This window comes from Bufo gargarizans, chromosome 4, assembly GCF_014858855.1.
Source record: "Bufo gargarizans isolate SCDJY-AF-19 chromosome 4, ASM1485885v1, whole genome shotgun sequence".
In the NCBI taxonomy this organism is placed as follows: Eukaryota; Metazoa; Chordata; class Amphibia; order Anura; family Bufonidae; genus Bufo; species Bufo gargarizans.
Genome location: NC_058083.1, coordinates 312,966,459 through 312,989,555, shown reverse-complemented (window position 1 = coordinate 312,989,555; position 23,097 = coordinate 312,966,459). Strand labels below are relative to the sequence as shown.

Below are 23,097 nucleotides of genomic sequence, written 5' to 3'. Positions count from 1 at the left end.
GACGGACAGACAGGCTAGTGTGACAGGTATCTTTATTGAACGGACAAACTGGAGTCACAGGTGTCTTGATGGACGGACAGACTGGACTGACAGGTGTCTTTATTGAACAGACAGACTGGACTGACAGGTGTCTTGATGGACGGACAGACTGGACTGACAGGTTTCTTGATGGGCGGACAGGCTGGAGTGACAGGTGTCTTTATTGAATGGACAGACTGGACTGACAGGTGTCTTGATGGATGGACAGGCTGGAGTGACACGTGTCTTTATTGAACGGACAAACTTTAGTGACAGGTGTCTTGATTGATGGACAGACTAGTGTGACAGGTGTCTTTATTGAACAGACAAACTGGAGTCACAGGTGTCGGACGAACAGGCTAGACTGACAGGTGTCTTGATGGATGGATAGGCTGGAGTGACAGGTGTCTTGACGGGCAGACAGTTGTCTTAACGGACGGACAGGCTGGAGTGACAGGTGTCTTGACGGGCAGACAGTTGTGTTAACGGACGGACAGTAGTGACAGGTGTCTGGATGAGGTGATGAGGAGATGACTGGACATGGACTAATCTCACTGACTGGGGCAAATCGGTACTGAAGGGGTTAATTAGGGGTTAATTATGTATGAAGAAGGGGATGAGGCACAGAACTGACTACAGATGACAGATGACAGGCTGTTAATGAGGCACAGAACTGATCTGTGTCACTGACTGGGGCACAGAAGCAGCTTTTCGGCACTAAAGGGGTTAATGTGATCTGGTAGCTATTAATCTACAGCAGCTTTTCACACTCTCTCCTTCTCTGATCGCTTCCCTGACAGGAATTGGGACGATCAGAGAAAGAGAAGCACATAGTTCCTCCCTAACCCCCCTTACCTGCCCTGATGCGCTGCGATTGGTCCCTCTGCAGTATTGGACCAATCACAGCGATTGCGGGCGGGTCAGAGCTCCGATGCTGTTCCCGCCGGCTTCTCTGGTTGCCTAGCAACCCCAGCACGCCGGCTTCACTGAACCTTCAGTGCTTTGCTCCCTGCGCTGACAGTGAAAGCCGATCACGCACATGCACGTGGGGATGCGGTGAGGCACCACATTCCCTCACGTACATGTAAGTGATGTTGCGTGAAGGGGTTAAATATGGCTATTATGGTGTATAGAATACACTGTATTCCCATGCACCCCTTCCACCACAAAAAAAGGGTATATGGTTCAGTCTTCCTTTTCTCATCCTCCTCCTTCATCATATCAACATGCTTATTAGGCTGCCCTCGCCCTTAATATTTTAGATGGTCCAATCAGCAGCAGACCCTCACCCCTAATGTTTTTTAAGGTCAGATCATTAGCAGACCCTTACCCCTAATATTTTAGAAGGTCGGATCAGCAGCAGACCCTCACCCCACATTTTTTAGATGGTCAGCTCAGCAGTAGACCCTCACCCCTAATTTTTTCGATGGTAAGATCAGCAGCAGACCCTCACCCCTAAATTTTTAGATGGTCAGATCAGCAGCAGGCCCTCTCCCCAAATTTCTTAGATGGTCAGCTCAGCAGCAGACCCTTACCCCTAATTTTTGAGATGGTCGGATCAGCAGCAGGCCCTCGCCCCTAATGTTTTAGAAAGTCAGCTGAACAGTAGACCCTCCCCCTAAAGTGTTAGAAGGTCAGATCAGCAGCAGACCCTCACCCCTAATGTATTCGATGGTCAGATCAGGTCCTTTATGTGTAATAAAGAGTGTATTTGAGTGCTGGTTCCTTGTCATTTTTGGCAACCCTTTCACTTAGTGCATAGGCATTATGAGTGTAGGCGTTCCACTACCTGAACAATTGTACCACAATGTGAATGAGGCCCTCCTTTATGTGATATACAGATTGTATTGGAGTGCCTCTTACTTGTAATTTTTGGCAGAACTTGGACTTTATATACAAGTAAATATACAGGAAAGAATGCTTCCTAACAATTTTTCCTCTAAAATCGATTTTATCTTTGGTTTTGTGTGTATTATTGTCAGTCTGAAAAGGGCGTACTACTTGGACAACATCGCTCGCAGCAGCGACCTGGGAGTCTAAGATGCATCCAGACATCCTCCCCATGCTGTTCCTGAACCATTTCAGTGGTGTTTCCATCAATTTCTAACCTTTTCCTATGAACCAGACAACCTCCCATCTTCAGAGCAGGGGGTACCTGGTTTAATGCTCGGGTTCTCCAATTGACTTCCATTGTGCTCTGGTGCTCTGCCGAGCACCCAAGCATCCCAAAATGTTCTACTCGAGCACCCGGGCACCCAAGCACTTTGGTGCTCGATCAACACTAGTATTTCGGAATATATTTATTATAAAATAATATTTAAGTATTTTCACTTTCCTAATTCCCGGAGAACCCCTTTAAACAACTACTTTGACATTGTGAGTTTGAAGGAAGGTGGCAGTGGTGAGGGGGGTGGACAGCTTTTATCTTTTTTTGCAGACTGGGTTAAAGGGATATTTCCATCAGAAGGGGGTTAATTGTTTTAAACTCAATATTCATAAAATACACATTATAAGATTTTTTGGGCCTTCTCTTTTTCACATTGAAAATTAAATACAAAATGTCACTCTTCTGTAGCAGTCAATCCTGGACTTATAAAACCGGCAAAAACCAACTTAGTAGTATATGCAAATGAGGGCTTGCAAGTGCCCAGGGGCGGCGTTACCCTCGTAGGTGCCCAGCTAGCTCAGCCTTATTGTCGCTTCCCCCCGCCCATTCTTTCCCTGTGACCGCCCATCTACTTACTTCTTGTTTTTTTTAATTAATGCACATGCGCCGGCTAACGGTGCGAAGCTGGCGCATGCGCATTAATTACTGTGATGCCGTACAAGGAATGGGCATCGCAGTGCGCATGCGCCAGCCGACGGACTGAGTGCGCAGGCGCGGGATCTCGGCGACACAAGAAGTAAGTAGATGGGCGGTCAAAGGGAAAGGATGGGTGGGCAGTGGGAAAGAATGGGTGGGGGGAAGCGACGATAAGGCTGAGCTAGCTGGGCATCTACGCGGGTAACGCCGCCCCTGGGCACTTGCGAGCCCTCATTTGCATATGCTACTACGTTTTTTTTGCCGGTTTTATAAGTCCAGGATTGCTCATAAAGGTAACGTTTTTATTAACCGTAAGGCTGCTAGAAAGCTATGTGAGGGTTACAAAGGTGAAACTTTGATGACAGACTCCCTTTAAGCACCTGGTTATGACATGATTCTATACAATCTGCCATTTGTATCAAGCAGTAATACAAAAACTTTTTATGCCTTTAACCCTTAGAAATCCAAAATACTCATCTGGTTTTAGAGGTGTAAAGGCTAAAGGTTTTAAAATGTATCTTAGAAAACCTCTAAACATTTAATTACAAGAGCGCCAGTGTTTCATGAGATAGTGGAGAACACATGTAGAGCTTCTGGCTCCAGTAATGTTTGTTGTGCCATATTCGTCGCTATTCAGCACTCATACTGACTGCTGTTGAAAAATAAATTTAGTTCTTTTTTTTCCCATTGTATGTGCAGAGCATTAAATACAGTGAATTACAAAGTAATTTTACATTACCTCAGCAATCCCTTTAAGCATGAAATAGATTGGATTTGGAAAGTAATATTGCAACTTGATGTCTGCTCTATATTGTGTACTGAATGGTTACAGCGCTGCTGTGTGCTTATTGATTTGGTATATAGCTTGAACATTTTATTTTCTGTTGTGAATGATATTATTTTCTTGTTATTGGTATATCTGGAGGGTACACATTTCCTTCTAAGCTTCGGAAATCGACAGCTGCTATACTTACAATTTACTGAATATATTTGCAGCATTTCCAATGACAGATAATACAGCAAATAAACCTGATATGCCTCGTGCATCAGAACCATTAATTTTTTTTTTCTTTAGAAAGCAGTCAAAGATGGCACAAAGTATTATAAAGTTGGTTGGCTGGATATTGTCTATCATGTTCCTCTAGATTACTTACTTCAAGAGATGAGATACAGCTGTCTACCCCTGACAGCTGTGACACTTTCATTTCAGATGTTCCTGAAATTGGATATTCTTTACTAAAACTACCACCAAGTGAAATAATAGGCTCCAGTTCTAATGGATGACAGCCTAGGCCTTTTTATGAATACAATTATAGCTGCTTATATTGATGATACCTGTACGTCTCTCCATATTTTGACACTTATTTGCCTGGCACTAAAAGATGAATTATGATAGAAAGTAAAATGATTGATAGGAATGGTCATTAATAAACTGAACAGAGAGGCAAATAGCTGCTTGCTATAGGGAAGGAGTCCTCTAACTCAGAAGTGCCTATTCATATGAAGTTAATGAGTATTTAGTATGTGTTTGCTGGCACAGGATTTTAGATAGAACATCTCATCCCTGTGATTTCAGAAGCCAAATGTCAGAATTTCACTTGTAGCATCTCCTCCTTCAAATATAGTAATATCTGTAAACTGGACCGGAGAATAGTCATAACAAAGTAAAAAATGTGTCCTTTATATAAGTACCAGTAGCCAGGGGCGTAACTACCATAGCGGCAGACCGAGCGACTGCTATGGGGCCCAGGGCAACAGGGCCCAGTCTTAGTTGGGATTATCTCCTCTTCTACTGGGGGTAAAAACTTGGTCAGGACTCCACCCTCTAAAGGCACAACTTTTAGCAAATGAAGCAGTGGAAAAATAGCCCAAGGGTCACTGAAAGGGGTTTAGGCGCAAACCCTTCTGTCCTGTGTGGGGGGTCTAGTTTGATCCTTTCTATGGGGCCCTTACTTCTCTATGTACGTCATTGCCAGCAGCATAAATATAGGATAATTGACATATGTTACTAGGGCATCAGTAAAGCTTGAAATGGTTGACACAACAATTAGCAATGAAGCACTAAACCTCTGGTTCTTACCACATGTAGATAAAACTTTCCACACTCCAAATACCAAACTTCTATTGGAGCAATCTCAGTTTGGGCAGCATGAATTCAAGTAAAAAATTTACTATATTCTAGCAAATGCTATACAAAATAGCAGGGTGCACCTAGCCTTTTTGCTCCCTGAAGTGAAACCAGAAACAGTGCACCCCCTCCCCAATGCCAATTTTTTTATCTAACCCCTTCCCTTCAGCCCATAGCCATTTGGCTGCCCCCATATTGCCCCTACCTGATGCTGCCTGAGGCGATCGCCTCACTAGGCCTCATTGGTTGGGCACTACTGTAAAACAGATAGAGATATTCTCCCTTACAAATACCATTCTAAAGATGAATATCTTCATAATATGAATACCTTTGAGGTATATGCAGTGGCCGGGTTTGGGGTGGCCCCAGTGCTACACTGGGTCCCCCGGACACTGTCAAGGTGTCACCATGTGCTGCTGCTTTCTGCAAGGGATGGTAAGGCGGAGTGCACCCCAATGGGAAATAAGTCCAGAGAGTCAGGGTCTGCAGTTAACCAGGGTGCTTCTTTACTGGAATTCAGGTACAAAACAATACAGGCGAGGCATTAGGCTGGCTTCTCCAGTCTCCTCCCTGGCATAAGAAGGGTTTTATGCTGAGGAAAGGCCTGAGCTAGCTGTCCCTCTCTCTCTGTCTCAGAAGACTGGTATCCTGGTCAAGGGCCCATGGTCTGTAGCTCAGTAGTCCAGGTGGCTCCTTTGTCACAGGGCTGTGAACCATGGTCTGTGGCTCAGCGTCTTCTTCTGGTCACTCATGAAGGTTTGCATGAGTCTCTTTTCCAAGCACTGGTCCCTAACTGCCAAACACTAGGGTCTCTGACTGCCTCCTTATATACAGTTTTACCTAGACTAGAACCTTCTAGTGGGAGGGCGGAGTGGAGAATCTCAGCACAAACAGATACATTGTAACACTTTCCGTCTCTCATAGCCTTACATTAGAGCTACAATGATACTCAGTGGCAATGACACAGCAGTTTTTCCATACAAAAGCAAGTTTCCAGACATAACAACATAGTTAAACCAGACAGTCACTAGGTCAGTCTGTCTGATTTTGGTGGTAAACAACATCTGGCTTTTTCCCTCCAAAACATGCTCTTCTTCAAACTCTATGGCAGCTGTGGAAAATTGCCAATTTCCTATTCAAAGTCATAGCAGTCTCTCAGTATTTATTAACTCTTTCCACACAGCCATGTACATACAGTGATAATAAACAGGATATATATCACAACATACATATAAAATGTAGTAACACATTATTAAACAGTATAAGTTATCCCTTTCAAGAGAAATAAAGTAAGAAGTTTTAACTTTGCACAGGGGAAATAGTCAAATGTCCACAAATGTCCAAACATCAAAGTACCCCAGCTCCAGGGCACTACACATACCCTTATGTTACCCAAGACAAGGTTTGTCAGAATGTAGCCCTCAGTTAACCCTGATAGCACGCTATGTCTAACCCTTGTCCTGCTCTTGTAGTGCCATATGGAGGCATTATAGTGAAGCACATGAAGTCCTTATGACTCTTTAAGACAGAAAAAGAGGGATTCCCTGTGCAGCCATACAGGATTCATGCCACAAAGATATGTAGAGAATTTAAAACAAATATCTGATCAGGCATAAAGGATTCTACGTTGCTCCAAAGTAAATTGGCAAAAATTCTGCTGCGCACTTTAAAGATGTAACATGGTTTAGCATCTAATTCATACTCAAAGCCTAGCACTTGTATTTGAAGTTGGCATTCACTGACTCGCATCAGAGGCTTAATGGGATCAGCATGATATGGACACATCTCAGCCGCATCACTTTCATGTGACAGAAGCTCAGACATCAGTAATATCGCCTATACCTTGCAAGTCCCTCTATATTCCTTTATGACTTTTGCTTACAAGTGAAAAAGCATTGGATCATCCAAGTTTCCAAGCAGATCACATCTACCTGCTAACAACAATACCCCACTCTTTTATGGATAATTTCCAAGTGATAACCTGTTCTGAATATAGAAATCAATGCACAATTTCTGCAATTAAAAATAAAACTGTACAGATCTCTGTGTGCTGCATGGGAGGGGTCTTGTCTAAAGGGCATCTGTCAGCAGATTTGATATGAAACTGTCTGACCTGTTACATGTGCGCTTGGCAGCTGAAGGCATCTGTGTTGGTCCCATGTTCATATGTGTCCATATTGCTGAGAAACATGAAGTTTGCTCTCTCTGCAACTGCCGCACTGCAGGGTGCACTTTAGGAGAAGTCAGGGCCAGGTGTGATTATGTTTAAACGGCCTGGCCCTGTCAATCAAAGTGCAGAGGGTGCTATAGTTGCAGAGAGATGAGCCTGTAGGAGTAATGAAAAAAATAAAAGTTATTGAGGGGCATAGTGATTACTTTGACCCAACAGGCATTTCATATAATAAAGAAACATTTGGCTGTGAAAATGAAAAATAAAATTTCCTCCAATAAAAGGTGATTTAGGCCCACATTTTTCATTTTCACAAGTAGTAATAGGGAAAAATAAAAAACACACCAAAATGTGTTATGCATTTTTTTACTGAATATGCATTTTTTACTGAATTGTGGTTGTTTTCTGCTGTATGGGCACATTGCAAGGATCAGAGGGGAAGTAGCGCTATCTGGCTTTTGGAGGGCAGATTTTGCTGGAATGGTTCTAAGGTGCCATGTCAAATTTGCAGAGCCCCCAAAACCCCAAACCTATCAAGGAATTCACCTAGGGGTGTAGTGATTATCTTGACTGCACAGTTTCATAGAATTTTTTAAAATTGGTATATGAAATGAAAAATGACATTTTATTGAAATTATATGTAGAATTAGTTTCAAATGTTTCATTTTCACAAGTGGTAATAAGAGAAAAAGCACCCCATATTTTGTAACATAGTTTTTCCTGAGTACTACAATATCTTTATGTGGTCATAATCTGCTGTTTGGACACACCGCAGGGTTCAGAAGAGATAGAGCACTATTTAGAAACCAAGCCCATCACAGAATTTACCAAGAGGTGTAGTGAGCATTTTGCCCTCCAAGAGTGTTAGTGCACTGCAAATAGTCCAAATTGAAAATTACTGTTTTTACACAGATTTGCCATTTCAGTGCCCAATATGTTGTGCCCAGCATGTGCCAGTGTTAAAAGAAAGCCCTCTTATTATTATTATTATGCACTGCTTCCTGATTTTATAAGCATCCTTGTGGCTCTAACATACAACATGGCTCACTAGTAAAAGAGCACCATGTGCATTTGAGGCACAATGTGGTGATTTATGCAGCTTGTGTTGATGACTGTAGATGTTCTGGCATGAAATTATAGATAGAACCCTTGAGAAACAACCGCCATTTTGGAAACTACAGCCCTAAAGTTATTTATCAACTGGTGAAGTGAGCAATTTGACTCCACAGATAAATGTGCACTTCTTGCAGATATGGCATTTCAGTGCCCAATATGCTGTGCCCAGCTGGTGCCATCTGAGACTCACACCACACTTCTTAAATTTGCTAGGTGGGTTCTGCTGGGTATGGAAATGCCATAATGACACGGCTTATAAAAAGCATTTGACTTTTGGAGCACAGATTTTGCAAAGAATAGTTTTTGGGTGCTCTATCACACTTGCAGAGACTTTAATGAGGTTTTCTGCTTTTTAAATATTGATGACTTGTCCTCAGGATAGGTCATCAATATCAGATCAGAGGGGGTTGACTCCCAGCACCCTGCTGGTCTGATATCGATGACCTATCATGAGGACAGGTTATCAATATTGAAAAAGCAGCAAACCCCTTTAAGGTGCCTGCACCATGGAAAGTAACCCCATTTGGAATCTATGCCAATCAAGGTATTTATTAAGGCGTTTAGCGAGCATTTTGACACCAGAGGTATTTAGCAGAGATAAATGAGCAGGTGACGGGGCAAAATAAGTTGTGCCCAGCTCGTGCCATCGGAGGCTCACACCACACTCTTAAATTGTAAGGCGGGTTCTACTGGGTACGGAAATGCCGTAAATGTGGACTTAACTGCTGTTTGGGTACACTGCAGGGTTCAGAAGAGAAAAAACACCTTTTGGCTTTTGCAGCATAGATTTTGGTGGATTGGTTTACTGGTTTACATCATGGTGCTTTTGAACAACCTCTGGGGAAATAGTATAGCAATTTTCTGAGAACTGTATGGCCCCTTGCAGACGAGCATGTCCGGATTAGGTCCGGATGCGTTGTGACTGTGATCAGGGAAAATCATGCGAGTGCGTACACAATTTCAGTCCGTTTTGACTGCGATTACGTTGCGTTGCTCAGTTTTTTCCGCGCCAGTGCAATGCGTTTTGCAAGCACGTGAGAAAAAGCTGATTGTGGTACCCAGACCCGGCTGCACGAACAAGTGGATGAGGTGAGTTAATTATATATTTTTTTAACCCCTCAAGCCACATTTTATTTTGCATTCTGTATTAAAAATTCCATTATTTTCCCTTATAACCATGCTATAAGGTAAAGTAATACAGTAAATTGACTTTAATGGGGTTGCTCATCCCTATCATCTTCTAGCAACCATGCGTGAAAATCGCACCGCATCCGCACTTGCTTGCGGATGCTTGCGATTTTCACGCATCCCCATTCATTTCTATGGGGCCTGCATTGCGTGATTTTCACGCAACGCACAAGTGATGCGTGAAAATCATCTGAGCAGCCCCATTGGTCGCAACAACTCTGCCATTGCTTTTTGGGTTTTGTTTTTCCAGCGTACACCATGCAGGAAAAAAGACACATTAATTTTATTCTATGATTGCAGAAATATATCGTTTTTATTTTACATTTTATACAATAAAAGCCTTTTTGAAAAAAAAAAAAAGTTTTTGTGTCACTTTCTTAGAGACATATTTTTTTTCTTTTTCTGGTGATGGTCTAGCATCAGTTGACATTTTCATTAGTACCATTTTGGGCAGCATACAACTTTTTGATAGATGTTTTTGAAAAGCCAGGTAACAAAAAAATGACCGTTCTGTCATTATTTTTATTTTTTTATTTTTTAAAGCATTCACCTGATGAAGTAAATAATGTGATGTTTTAATAGAGACGGTTGTTACAGATATGATACTAAATATATCTATTATTTCAGTTTTTATAATAGCAAATGGACAAGCTTCCATAGCAACCATCAGCACCCTGCAATTGCATTGTGGGGAGCCGATGGGATGAGGGCGCCCCCCTCTCTATATAAGCTTTCCGAATACCCTAAATGAAAAATTAGTCTAGCTATGCTACAGTAAGGACTCTTTCACACAGTCAGTATTTGGTCAGTATTTTTGCATCAGGAGTGGAAAACACAGAAGAGGCACAAATATTTCTATGATACCTTTTCTCTGTAGGTTCCACTCCTGGGTTTGGTTTACAAATACTGACCGAATACTGAAAGTATGAAAGAGGCCTTTAGAGGAATTGTCACTGGTTTCTTACTCCGCTTTTCTAGTCCTCTGGCTGGCAAATCCACCGGTGGTTGCAGTTTATCCCCCAAAGTGCAAAAGGCAGTTTAAATCCGAATGACTGATCCTTATCTTCCCTAACATCTGTCGGGGAAGGTTGGGAGGCCCCCACATACATTGATGGTCAGCTTGTCTTTTGATGTGATTGGCAAAGTAAATAGCATAATACTCAAAATTAGTATGAAATTAGTATAAACAGGTAAAGGAATGCATTAACATGGCTTTACCATATACAGTAAATAGAAATGTGAGGTTTTTTTTCAATGCTATTAAATCTATTATTTGGAAAATAATATGTGTCTATATGAGGAATAGTATATGTAAAGAAAAAAAAAACTTACCAAAGCCGCAATCAATTGGTATAACCCAATCTCCTGGTTTGATTCTGTGGACTTGACAACCAACTTTTATCACCTCCCCCACTCCTTCATTTCCTCCTATTGCTGGTAAGTGAGGTAGAATTCCATAATTCCCTGTGTAGAGGTGATGGAGGGAGTCAGCAATAATTAGTTGAATGCATGAAAATTGGATAACATATAAAGGCTGGACAAGTAGTCATTAATTGTATATACGGTAGGGAGTTGAAAAGTGCCAATATTATATATTTTTCAGGTGCAGACTGGGAATTAATGTTGGCCCTGGAAAAAAAAAACTAAAAGTGGCCCCATGTTGTAGGCAAATTCAACTTGACAGAAGACAGAACAACAGAAGTAGGCGGAGCCATCAAAACCATAGTGCAGAACACAATACCACCCCAGCAGAACCAAATACCACAGTGCAGCACAATATACTGCCCCAGCAGAACCAAATACCACAGTACAGCACAATATACTGCCTCCTGCACCACAGGTCCTAATGATGGCAATACAGTTGAAATCAGGAAGACACCCATGGTCATTGGCCGGTGCATAAGTGCCTGATGCTCTCAAATTTAAAAATGCTGAGAGCATCAGATCATTATGTACCCAGCTAGTCTCCAAGAGGAAGGATTGGGCAGCCATCTGGGTACCCATGTTTTTCATAAGGCCAACTATGAAAGGTCAACTGTGTATCAGAATTTGAATAGCTGGGCGTTGAAGGGACTGCAGCATTATTAAGTGTTTTTTTCCAGACTTGTCTAGGGTTGTCCAAGATTTTTATACGGATAACCTATCCTCAGGATAGATTAGCAGTATCTAAATTGTGGGGGTCCGATACCAAGGACCTCCCCGTCGAGCTGCTGAGAAGGCAGCAGAACTTGTGCCTTCTCGCTGCTTTTCCTAGACCGAGTGACGACACGTCCATTGGTCATATGGCCAAGGAGCGGCTCATCCCCATAGAAGTGAATGGGGCTGAGCGCAATACCAAGCACAGCCACTATACAATGTACAGAGATGTGCTTGGTGAGCTGTGAGAAGGCAGCAACGCTCACAGGAGCGCTTCTGCCTTCTGCAAACAGCTGATGGGTGGGGGTCCCAGGTGTCGGAAAACCTTTTTAAATAGTGATGACTTAACCTCAGGATAGGTCATCAGTATTTGGTCGGTGGGGTCCTATTGGAAGGGACCACGGCACTAGGGCTAGAGCTGTGGCCTCCACTGTAACCTGTAACATGAAGTCCATCAGTCATATGGTCTTTATACAACTTGGTCCTATTCAAGTGAACATGGTTGGCCTGCAATACCAAGTACAGAGCTATATAATAGACAACACTATGCCTTTTATACTATGAAGAGCACTGCAGCCCCTTCTAACAGCTAATAGGCAGTGGTGCCAGGTGACAGACCCCTACTGGTTAGATAATGATGATCTATTCTTGGTGTAACTCATTAATATTTAATGTCCGGAAAACCAGGTACGTTCCCTCAGCAGGAAAATAAACAAGAAGTAACTCATTTATTTAAAATAGCATTTCCTGCTGTTAGCTTCATTTCCTAAACCTCTTGAGAATATTTGCTCTTAGTTCCTCTTCTGCTGTAGCCCTGTGCTGAGAGGACATTGTGCTGCAGTGTGAAATATAATGCTGCATACACTATTACTAATACTTACATTACATACCAGGTAAGATGATAACGGTTACCTTTATAATTCCTGTCTAGCAAGCTTTGTTTATGAGAGTCTGGAAAACCCTAATGACTAGGATCTCACTAGCATCTAATGAGTAGGATCTCACTAGCATCTAATGACTAGGATCTCACTAGCATCTAATGCATAGGATCTCACTAGCATCTAATGACTAGGATCTCACTAGCATCTAATGACTAGGATCTCACTAGCATCTAATGACTAGGATCTCACTAGCATCTAATGAGTAGGATCTCACTAGCATCTAATGAGTAGGATCTCACTAGCATCTAATGACTAGGATCTCACTAGCATCTAATGACTAGGATCTCACTAGTATCTAATGAGTAGGATCTCACTAGCATCTAATGAGTAGGATCTCACTAGCATCTAATGAGTAGGATCTCGCTAGCATCTAATGAGTAGGATCTCACTAGCATCTAATGACTAGGATTTCACTAGCATCTAATGAGTAGGATCTCACTAGCATCTAATGACTAGGATCTCACTAGCATCTAATGACTAGGATCTCACTAGCATCTAATGACTAGGATCTCACTAGCATCTAATGACTAGGATCTCACTAGCTTCTAAGGAGTAGGATCTCACTAGCATCTAATGAGTAGGCTCTCACTAGCATCTAATGACTAGGATCTCACTAGCATCTAATGACTAGGATCTAAAGACTAAGAGTACTTTACCTTGTAACATGTTGATATCTGCAGGATTAACTGGAGCAGCCAGCATCCTGATATGGATATCTTGCTCTCCAACATAAGGTAGAGGGACATTCTCCAACCTGTAAATGGCATCAGAAATCAAATTAATTAGACACAAGTCAAAAGTGCTCAATTTGGCATGAGAATTGGTGTTTGACACTCTGAGATCTCCTGGGACTCATTTTTTCCTCGTTTGTCTTTTTTGCTTTATTTTATTTATTATTTTTATATATATAAAGGTGCTAAGGCCAACCTCTGTCACCAAAATAAGCCTTGCTGTGACACTGGAAAATATGTTTATTTGACAGATTTGTGGGGAAAAAAGGGCAATTTCACAAAACATCTGCAGCAGAATATACGCTGCTGGTGATGCTGGAAAATGGTTATGGTCTACTTATTATATTAACTGTAGAAGCTTTGCATCAGGGTTTTGGAAAAAATATCTGGCTGCTACACATAAAATATTTACTGTCTCTTCAAAGCTGTATATATATATATATATACAGGGAGTGCAGAATTATTAGGCAAGTTGTATTTTTGAGGATTAATTTTATTATTGAACAACAACCATGTTCTCAATGAACCCAAAAAACTCATTAATATCAAAGCTGAATATTTTTGGAAGTAGTTTTTAGTTTGTTTTTAGTTTTAGCTATTTTAGGGGGATATCTGTGTGTGCAGGTGACTATTACTGTGCATAATTATTAGGCAACTTAACAAAAAACAAATATATACCCATTTCAATTATTTATTTTTACCAGTGAAACCAATATAACATCTCAACATTCACAAATATACATTTCTGACATTCAAAAACAAAACAAAAACAAATCAGTGACCAATATAGCCACCTTTCTTTGCAAGGACACTCAAAAGCCTGCCATCCATGGATTCTGTCAGTGTTTTGATCTGTTCACCATCAACATTGCGTGCAGCAGCAACCACAGCCTCCCAGACACTGTTCAGAGAGGTGTACTGTTTTCCCTCCTTGTAAATCTCACATTTGATGATGGACCACAGGTTCTCAATGGGGTTCAGATCAGGTGAACAAGGAGGCCATGTCATTAGATTTTCTTCTTTTATACCCTTTCTTGCCAGCCACGCTGTGGAGTACTTGGACGCGTGTGATGGAGCATTGTCCTGCATGAAAATTGGAGATTTTCCTAGCTACTGTAACGGAAAATATGGATTTTATTGAAGACAGGAGGCGAGCATTGTGCATTAACTTTCTTTACTACTCCCATTAGCAGCAAGAATAAGTATTACAACAGTTGAAAGTTTTTTCAAAACAGGTAGTAAATATGTAAATGAGGAAGTCCAGGTAGCCAATCAGTGATCCCCTTAGTGTATAAATGATGGTGCTGGTATAGATTCTGCCTCTTTCTTGATGGCTTGAGATGTAGTAAGTAGAGTTGAGCGAACACCTGGATGTTCGGGTTCGAGAAGTTCGGCCGAACATCCCGGAAATGTTCGGGTTCGGGATCTGAACCCGATCCGAACTTCGTCCCGAACCCGAACCCCATTGAAGTCAATGGGGACCCGAACTTTTCGGCACTAAAAAGGCTGTAAAACAGCCCAGGAAAGAGCTAGAGGGCTGCAAAAGGCAGCAACATGTAGGTAAATCCCCTGCAAACAAATGTGGATAGGGAAATGAATTAAAATAAAAATTAAATAAATAAAAATTAACCAAAATCAATTGGAGAGAGGTTCCATAGCAGAGAATCTGGCTTCCCGTCACCCACCACTGGAACAGTCCATTCTCAGATATTTAGGCCCCGGCACCCAGGCAGAGGAGAGAGGTCCCGTAACAGAGAATCTGTCTTCATGTCAGCAGAGAATTAGTCTGCATGTCATAGCAGAGAATGAGGCTTCACGTCAGCCACCACTGCAACAGTCCATTGGCATATATTTAGGCCCAGCACACACACAGGCAGAGGAGAGAGGTCCCGTAACAGACAATCTGGCTTCATGTCAGCAGAGAATCAGTCTGCATGTCATAGCAGAGAATCAGGCTTCACGTCAGCCACCACTGCAACAGTCCATTGGCATATATTTAGGCCCAGCACACACACAGGCAGAGGAGAGAGGTCCCGTAACAGAGAATCTGGCTTCATGTCAGCAGAGAATCAGTCTGCATGTCATAGCAGAGAATGAGGCTTCACGTCACCCACCACTGCAACAGTCCATTGGCATATATTTAGGCCTAGCACACAGGCAGAGCAGAGAGGTCCCGTAACAGACAATCTGGCTTCATGTCAGCAGAGAATCAGTCTGCATGTCATAGCAGAGAATGAGGCTTCACGTCAGCCACCACTGCAACAGTCCATTGGCATATATTTAGGCCTAGCACACAGGCAGAGCAGAGAGGTCCCGTAACAGACAATCTGGCTTCATGTCAGCAGAGAATCAGTCTGCATGTCATAGCAGAGAATCAGGCTTCACGTCAGCCACCACTGCAACAGTCCATTGTCATAAATTTAGGCCCAGCACCCAGGCAGAGGAGAGAGGTCCCGTAACAGACAATCTGGCTTCATGTCAGCAGAAAATTAGTCTGCATGTCATAGCAGAGAATCAGGCTTCATGTCAGCCACCACTGCAACAGTCCATTGGCATATATTTAGGCCCAGCACCCAGGCAGAGGAGGGAGGTCCCGTAACAGAGAATCTGTCTTCATGTCAGCAGAGAATCAGTCTGCATGTCATAGCAGAGAATGAGGCTTCACGTCACCCACCACTGCAACAGTCCATTGGCATATATTTAGGCCTAGCACACAGGCAGAGCAGAGAGGTCCCGTAACAGACAATCTGGCTTCATGTCAGCAGAGAATCAGTCTGCATGTCATAGCAGAGAATCAGGCTTCACGTCAGCCACCACTGCAACAGTCCATTGGCATATATTTAGGCCTAGCACACAGGCAGAGCAGAGAGGTCCCGTAACAGACAATCTGGCTTCATGTCAGCAGAGAATCAGTCTGCATGTCATAGCAGAGAATGAGGCTTCACGTCAGCCACCACTGCAACAGTCCATTGGCATATATTTAGGCCTAGCACACAGGCAGAGCAGAGAGGTCCCGTAACAGAGAATCTGTCTTCATGTCAGCAGAGAATCAGTCTGCATGTCATAGCAGAGAATGAGGCTTCACGTCAGCCACCACTGCAACAGTCCATTGGCATATATTTAGGCCTAGCACACAGGCAGAGGAGAGGTTCATTCAACTTTGGGTAGCCTCGCAATATAATGGTAAAATGAAAATAAAAATAGGATTGAATGAGGAAGTGCCCTGGAGTCCAATAATATATGGTTATGGGGAGGTAGTTAATGTCTAATCTGGACAAGGGACGGACAGGTCCTGTGGGATCCATGCCTGGTTCATTTTTATGAACGTCAGCTTGTCCACATTGGCTGTAGACAGGCGGCTGCGTTTGTCTGTAATGACGCCCCCTGCCGTGCTGAATACACGTTCAGACAAAACGCTGGCTGCCGGGCAGGCCAGCACCTCCAAGGCATAAAAGGCTAGCTCTGGCCACGTGGACAATTTAGAGACCCAGAAGTTGAATGGGGCCGAACCATCAGTCAGTACGTGGAGGGGTGTGCACACGTACTGTTCCACCATGTTAGTGAAATGTTGCCTCCTGCTAACACGTTGCGTATCAGGTGGTGGTGCAGTTAGCTGTGGCGTGTTGACAAAACTTTTCCACATCTCTGCCATGCTAACCCTGCCCTCAGAGGAGCTGGCCGTGACACAGCTGCCTTGGCGACCTCTTGCTCCTCCTCTGCCTTGGCCTTGGGCTTCCACTTGTTCCCCTGTGACATTTGGGAATGCTCTCAGTAGCGCGTCTACCAACGTGCGCTTGTACTCGCGCATCTTCCTATCACGCTCCAGTGCAGGAAGTAAGGTGGGCACATTGTCTTTGTAGCGTGGATCCAGCAGGGTGGCAACCCAGTAGTCCGCACAGGTTAAAATGTGGGCAACTCTGCTGTCGTTGCGCAGGCACTGCAGCATGTAGTCGCTCATGTGTGCCAGGCTGCCCAGGGGTAAGGACAAGCTGTCCTCTGTGGGAGGCGTATCGTCATCGTCCTGCCTTTCCCCCCAGCCACTGCACCAGTGATGGACCCGAGCTGCGTTGGGTGCCACCCCGCTGTGACCATGCTTCATCCTCATCCTCCTCCACCTCCTCCTCATCCTCGTCCTCCTCGTCCTCCAGTAGTGGGCCCTGGCTGGCCACATTTGTACCTGGCCTCTGCTGTTGCCAAAAACCTCCCTCTGAGTCACTTCGAAGAGACTGGCCTGAAAGTGCTAAAAATGACCCCTCTTCCTCCTCCTCCTCCTCCTCCTCCTGGGCCACCTCCTCTTCCATCATCGCCCTAAGTGTTTTCTCAAGGAGACATAGAAGTGGTATTGTAACGCTGATAACGGTGTCATCGCCACTGGCCATGTTGGTGGAGTACTCGAAACAGCGCAACAGGGCACACAGGTCTCGCATGGAGGCCCAGTCATTGCTGGTGAAGTGGTGCTGTTCTGTAGTGCGACTGACCCGTGCGTGCTGCAGCTGAAACTCCACTATGGCCTGCTGCTGCTCGCACAGTCTGTCCAGCATGTGCAAGGTGGAGTTCCACCTGGTGGGCACGTCGCATATGAGGCGGTGAGCGGGAAGGCCGAAGTTACGCTGTAGCGCAGACAGGCGAGCAGCAGCAGGATGTGAACGCCGGAAGCGCGAACAGACGGCCCGCACTTTATGCAGCAGCTCTGACATGTCGGGGTAGTTGTGAATGAACTTCTGCACCACCAAATTCAGCACATGCGCCAAGCAAGGGATGTGCGTCAAATTGGCTAGTCCCAGAGCTGCAACGAGATTTCGCCCATTATCACACACCACCAGGCCGGGCTTGAGGCTCACCGGCAGCAACCACTCGTCGGTCTGTTGTTCTATACCCCGCCACAACTCCTGTGCGGTGTGGGGCCTGTCCCCCAAACATATGAGTTTCAGAATGGCCTGCTGACGTTTACCCCGGGCTGTGCTGAAGTTGGTGGTGAAGGTGTGTGGCTGACTGGATGAGCAGGTGGAAGAAGAGGAGGAGGAAGCCGAGAAGGAGGAGGTGGCAACAGGAGGCAAAGAATGTTGCCCTGCGATCCTTGGCGGCGAAAGGACGTGCGCCAAACAGCTCTCCGCCTGGGGCCCAGCTGCCACTACATTTACCCAGTGTGCAGTTAGGGAGATATAGCGTCCCTGGCCGTGCTTACTGGTCCACGTATCTGTGGTTAGGTGGACCTTGCCTACAGATGGCGTTGCGCAGTGCACACTTGATTTTATCGGATACTTGGTTGTGCAGGGAAGGCACGGCTCTCTTGGAGAAGTAGTGCCGGCTGGGAACAACATACTGTGGGACAGCAAGCGACATGAGCTGTTTGAAGCTGTCTGTGTCCACCAGCCTAAATGACAGCATTTCATAGGCCAGTAGTTTAGAAATGCTGGCATTCAGGGCCAGGGATCGAGGGTGGCTAGGTGGGAATTTACGCTTTCTATCAAATGTTTGTGAGATGGAGAGCTGAACGCTGGCGTGTGACATGGTTGAGACGCTTGGTGACGGAGGTGGTGGTGGTGGTGTTGGTGGTACATCCCCTGTTTGCTGGGCGGCAGGTGCCAACGTTCCTCCAGAGGCGGAGGAAGAGGCCGAGGCGGCAGCAGCAGAATAGGCCGAGGCGGCAGCAGCAGAAGAGGTAGCAGGGGGAGCCTGAGTGACTTCCTTGGTTTTAAGGTGTTTACTCCACTGCAGTTCATGCTTTGCATGCAGGTGCCTGGTCATGCAGGTTGTGCTCAGGTTCAGAACGTTAATGCCTCGCTTCAGGCTCTGATGGCACAGCGTGCAAACCACTCGGGTCTTGTCGTCAGCACATTGTTTGAAGAAGTGCCATGCCAGGGAACTCCTTGAAGCTGCCTTTGGGGTGCTCGGTCCCAGATGGCGGCGGTCAGTAGCAGGCGGAGTCTCTTGGCGGCGGGTGTTCTGCTTTTGCCCACTGCTCCCTCTTTTGCTACGCTGTTGGCTCGGTCTCACCACTGCCTCTTCCTCCGAACTGTGAAAGTCAGTGGCACGACCTTCATTCCATGTGGGGTCTAGGACCTCATCGTCCCCTGCATCGTCTTCCACCCAGTCTTGATCCCTGACCTCCTGTTCAGTCTGCACACTGCAGAAAGACGCAGCAGTTGGCACCTGTGTTTCGTCATCATCAGAGACATGCTGAGGTGGTATTCCCATGTCCTCATCATCAGGAAACATAAGTGGTTGTGCGTCAGTGCATTCTATGTCTTTCACCGCTGGGGAAGGGCTAGGTGGATGCCCTTGGGAAACCCTGCCAGCGGAGTCTTCAAACAGCATAAGAGACTGCTGCATAACTTGAGGCTGAGACAGTTTCCCTGGTATGCATGGGGGTGATGTGACAGACTGATGGGGTTGGTTTTCAGGCGCCATCTGTGCGCTTTCTGCAGAAGACTGGGTGGGAGATAATGTGAACGTGCTGGATCCACTGTCGGCCACCCAATTGACTAATGCCTGTACCTGCTCAGGCCTTACCATCCTTAGAACGGCATTGGGCCCCACCATATATCGCTGTAAATTCTGGCGGCTACTGGGACCTGAGGTAGTTGGTACACTAGGACGTGTGGATGTGGCAGAACGGCCACGTCCTCTCCCAGCACCAGAGGGTCCACTAACACCACCACGACCATGTCCACGTCCGCGTCCCTTACTAGATGTTTTTCTCATTGTTATGGTTCACCACAACAACAAATATATTATTTGGCCCAATGTATTGTATTCAAATTCAGCGGGATATAAATTTGAGGCCTAGTATTTAGGCGCTGGGTGACCGGTATGGATTTAGTGACAGAATTAGACTTGGAAATGCACAGAAGCGTGTGTGTGAAGTTATTCTGAATGACCCTATGTGCACCTTCAATATGATCTACCCTTTTAGGGATAGATTTCAAATAGCTCTGATATAGCAGAAACGACTAAATTATGAAATTGCTAAATTGGGAATTGTATTTCAACCCAGAACAAAAAATGTGCTTTGACGGACACTAAATAACTTTCCCAGCCACAACAGGACAGCGGTAACGAGAGATTTAGCGGGATATAAATTTGAGGCCTAGTATTTAGGCGCTGGGTGACAGGTATGGGTTTAGTGACAGAATTAGATTTGGAAATGCACAGTAGCGGGTGTGTGAAGTTATTCTGAATGACCCTATGTGCACCTTGAATATTATATACCCTTTTAGGGATAGATTTCAAATAGCTCTGATATAGCAGAAACCACTAAATTATGAAATTGCTAAATTGGGAATTGTATTTCAACCCAGAACAAGAAATGTGCTTGAACGGACACTAAATAACTCGCCCAGCTACAGCACTAGGGACAGATTTAGCGGGATATAAATTTGAGGCCTAGTATTTAGGCGCTGGGTGACAGGTATGGGTTTAGTGCCAGAATTAGACTTGGAAATACACAGTAGCGGGTGTGTGTGAAGTTATTCTGAATGACCCAATGTGCACCTTGAATATTATATACCCTTTTAGGGATAGATTTCAAATAGCTCTGATATAGCAGAAACCACTAAATTATGAAATTGCTAAATTGGGAATTGTATTTCAACCCAGAACAAGAAATGTGCTTTGACGGACACTAAATAACTTTCCCAGCCACAACAGGACAGCGGTAACGAGAGATTTAGCGGGATATAAATTTGAGGCCTAGTATTTAGGCGCTGGGTGACAGGTATGGGTTTAGTGACAGAATTAGATTTGGAAATGCACAGTAGCGGGTGTGTGTGAAGTTATTCTGAATGACCCTATGTGCACCTTGAATATTATATACCCTTTTAGGGATAGATTTCAAATAGCTCTGATATAGCAGAAACCACTAAATTATGAAATTGCTAAATTGGGAATTGTATTTCAACCCAGAACAAGAAATGTGCTTGAACGGACACTAAATAACTCGCCCAGCTACAGCACTAGGGACAGATTTAGCGGGATATAAATTTGAGGCCTAGTATTTAGGCGCTGGGTGACAGGTATGGGTTTAGTGACAGAATTAGACTTGGAAATACACAGTAGCGGGTGTGTGTGAAGTTATTCTGAATGACCCAATGTGCACCTTGAATATTATATACCCTTTTAGGGATAGATTTCAAATAGCTCTGATATAGCAGAAACCACTAAATTATGAAATTGCTAAATTGGGAATTGTATTTCAACCCAGAACAAGAAATGTGCTTTGAACGGACACTAAATAACTTCCAGCCAGCTAACAGGACAGCGTAACGAGAGATTTAGCGGGATATAAATTTGAGGCCTAGTATTTAGGCGCTGGGTGACAGGTATGGGTTTAGTGACAGAATTAGATTTGGAAATGCACAGTAGCGGGTGTGTGAAGTTATTCTGAATGACCCTATGTGCACCTTGAATATTATATACCCTTTTAGGGATAGATTTCAAATAGCTCTGATATAGCAGAAACCACTAAATTATGAAATTGCTAAATTGGGAATTGTATTTCAACCCAGAACAAGAAATGTGCTTGAACGGACACTAAATAACTCGCCCAGCTACAGCACTAGGGACAGATTTAGCTGGATATAAATTTGAGGCCTAGTATTTAGGCGCTGGGTGACAGGTATGGGTTTAGTGACAGAATTAGACTTGGAAATACACAGTAGCGGGTGTGTGTGAAGTTATTCTGAATGACCCAATGTGCACCTTGAATATTATATACCCTTTTAGGGATAGATTTCAAATAGCTCTGATATAGCAGAAACCACTAAATTATGAAATTGCTAAATTGGGAATTGTATTTCAACCCAGAACAAGAAATGTGCTTGAACGGACACTAAATAACTCGCCCAGCTACAGCACTAAGGACAGATTTAGCTGGATATAAATTTGAGGCCTAGTATTTAGGCGCTGGGTGACAGGTATGGGTTTAGTGCCAGAATTAGACTTGGAAATACACAGTAGCGGGTGTGTGTGAAGTTATTCTGAATGACCCAATGTGCACCTTGAATATTATATACCCTTTTAGGGATAGATTTCAAATAGCTCTGATATAGCAGAAACCACTAAATTATGAAATTGCTAAATTGGGAATTGTATTTCAACCCAGAACAAGAAATGTGCTTGAACGGACACTAAATAACTCGCCCAGCTACAGCACTAAGGACAGATTTAGCGGGATATAAATTTGAGGCCTAGTATTTAGGCGCTGGGTGACAGGTATGGGTTTAGTGCCAGAATTAGACTTGGAAATACACAGTAGCGGGTGTGTGTGAAGTTATTCTGAATGACCCAATGTGCACCTTGAATATTATATACCCTTTTAGGGATAGATTTCAAATAGCTCTGATATAGCAGAAACCACTAAATTATGAAATTGCTAAATTGGGAATTGTATTTCAACCCAGAACAAGAAATGTGCTTGAACGGACACTAAATAACTCGCCCAGCTACAGCACTAGGGACAGATTTAGCTGGATATAAATTTGAGGCCTAGTATTTAGGCGCTGGGTGACAGGTATGGGTTTAGTGCCAGAATTAGACTTGGAAATACACAGTAGCGGGTGTGTGTGAAGTTATTCTGAATGACCCAATGTGCACCTTGAATATTATATACCCTTTTAGGGATAGATTTCAAATAGCTCTGATATAGCAGAAACCACTAAATTATGAAATTGCTAAATTGGGAATTGTATTTCAACCCAGAACAAGAAATGTGCTTGAACGGACACTAAATAACTCGCCCAGCTACAGCACTAAGGACAGATTTAGCGGGATATAAATTTGAGGCCTAGTATTTAGGCGCTGGGTGACCGGTATGGATTTAGTGACAGAATTAGACTGGGATATGGCCAAAAAATAAACAGACTATT

At 44.0% G+C, this 23,097-nt stretch overlaps 1 protein-coding gene across 1 annotated transcript in view; it reads right to left on the bottom strand.

Annotated features, from left to right (window-relative positions):
* Positions 1–23,097, bottom strand: part of LOC122934432 (enoyl-[acyl-carrier-protein] reductase, mitochondrial-like) — a 111,804-nt gene that overhangs the window by 42,375 nt on the left and 46,332 nt on the right. The window contains exons 2-3 of the mRNA XM_044289889.1: positions 13,157–13,254; positions 10,756–10,887 (exon numbers count right to left, since the gene is read on the bottom strand). Of these exons, the coding sequence (XP_044145824.1) occupies positions 10,756–10,887; positions 13,157–13,254 (230 nt within the window). The remainder of the gene's footprint in view (positions 1–10,755; positions 10,888–13,156; positions 13,255–23,097) is intronic.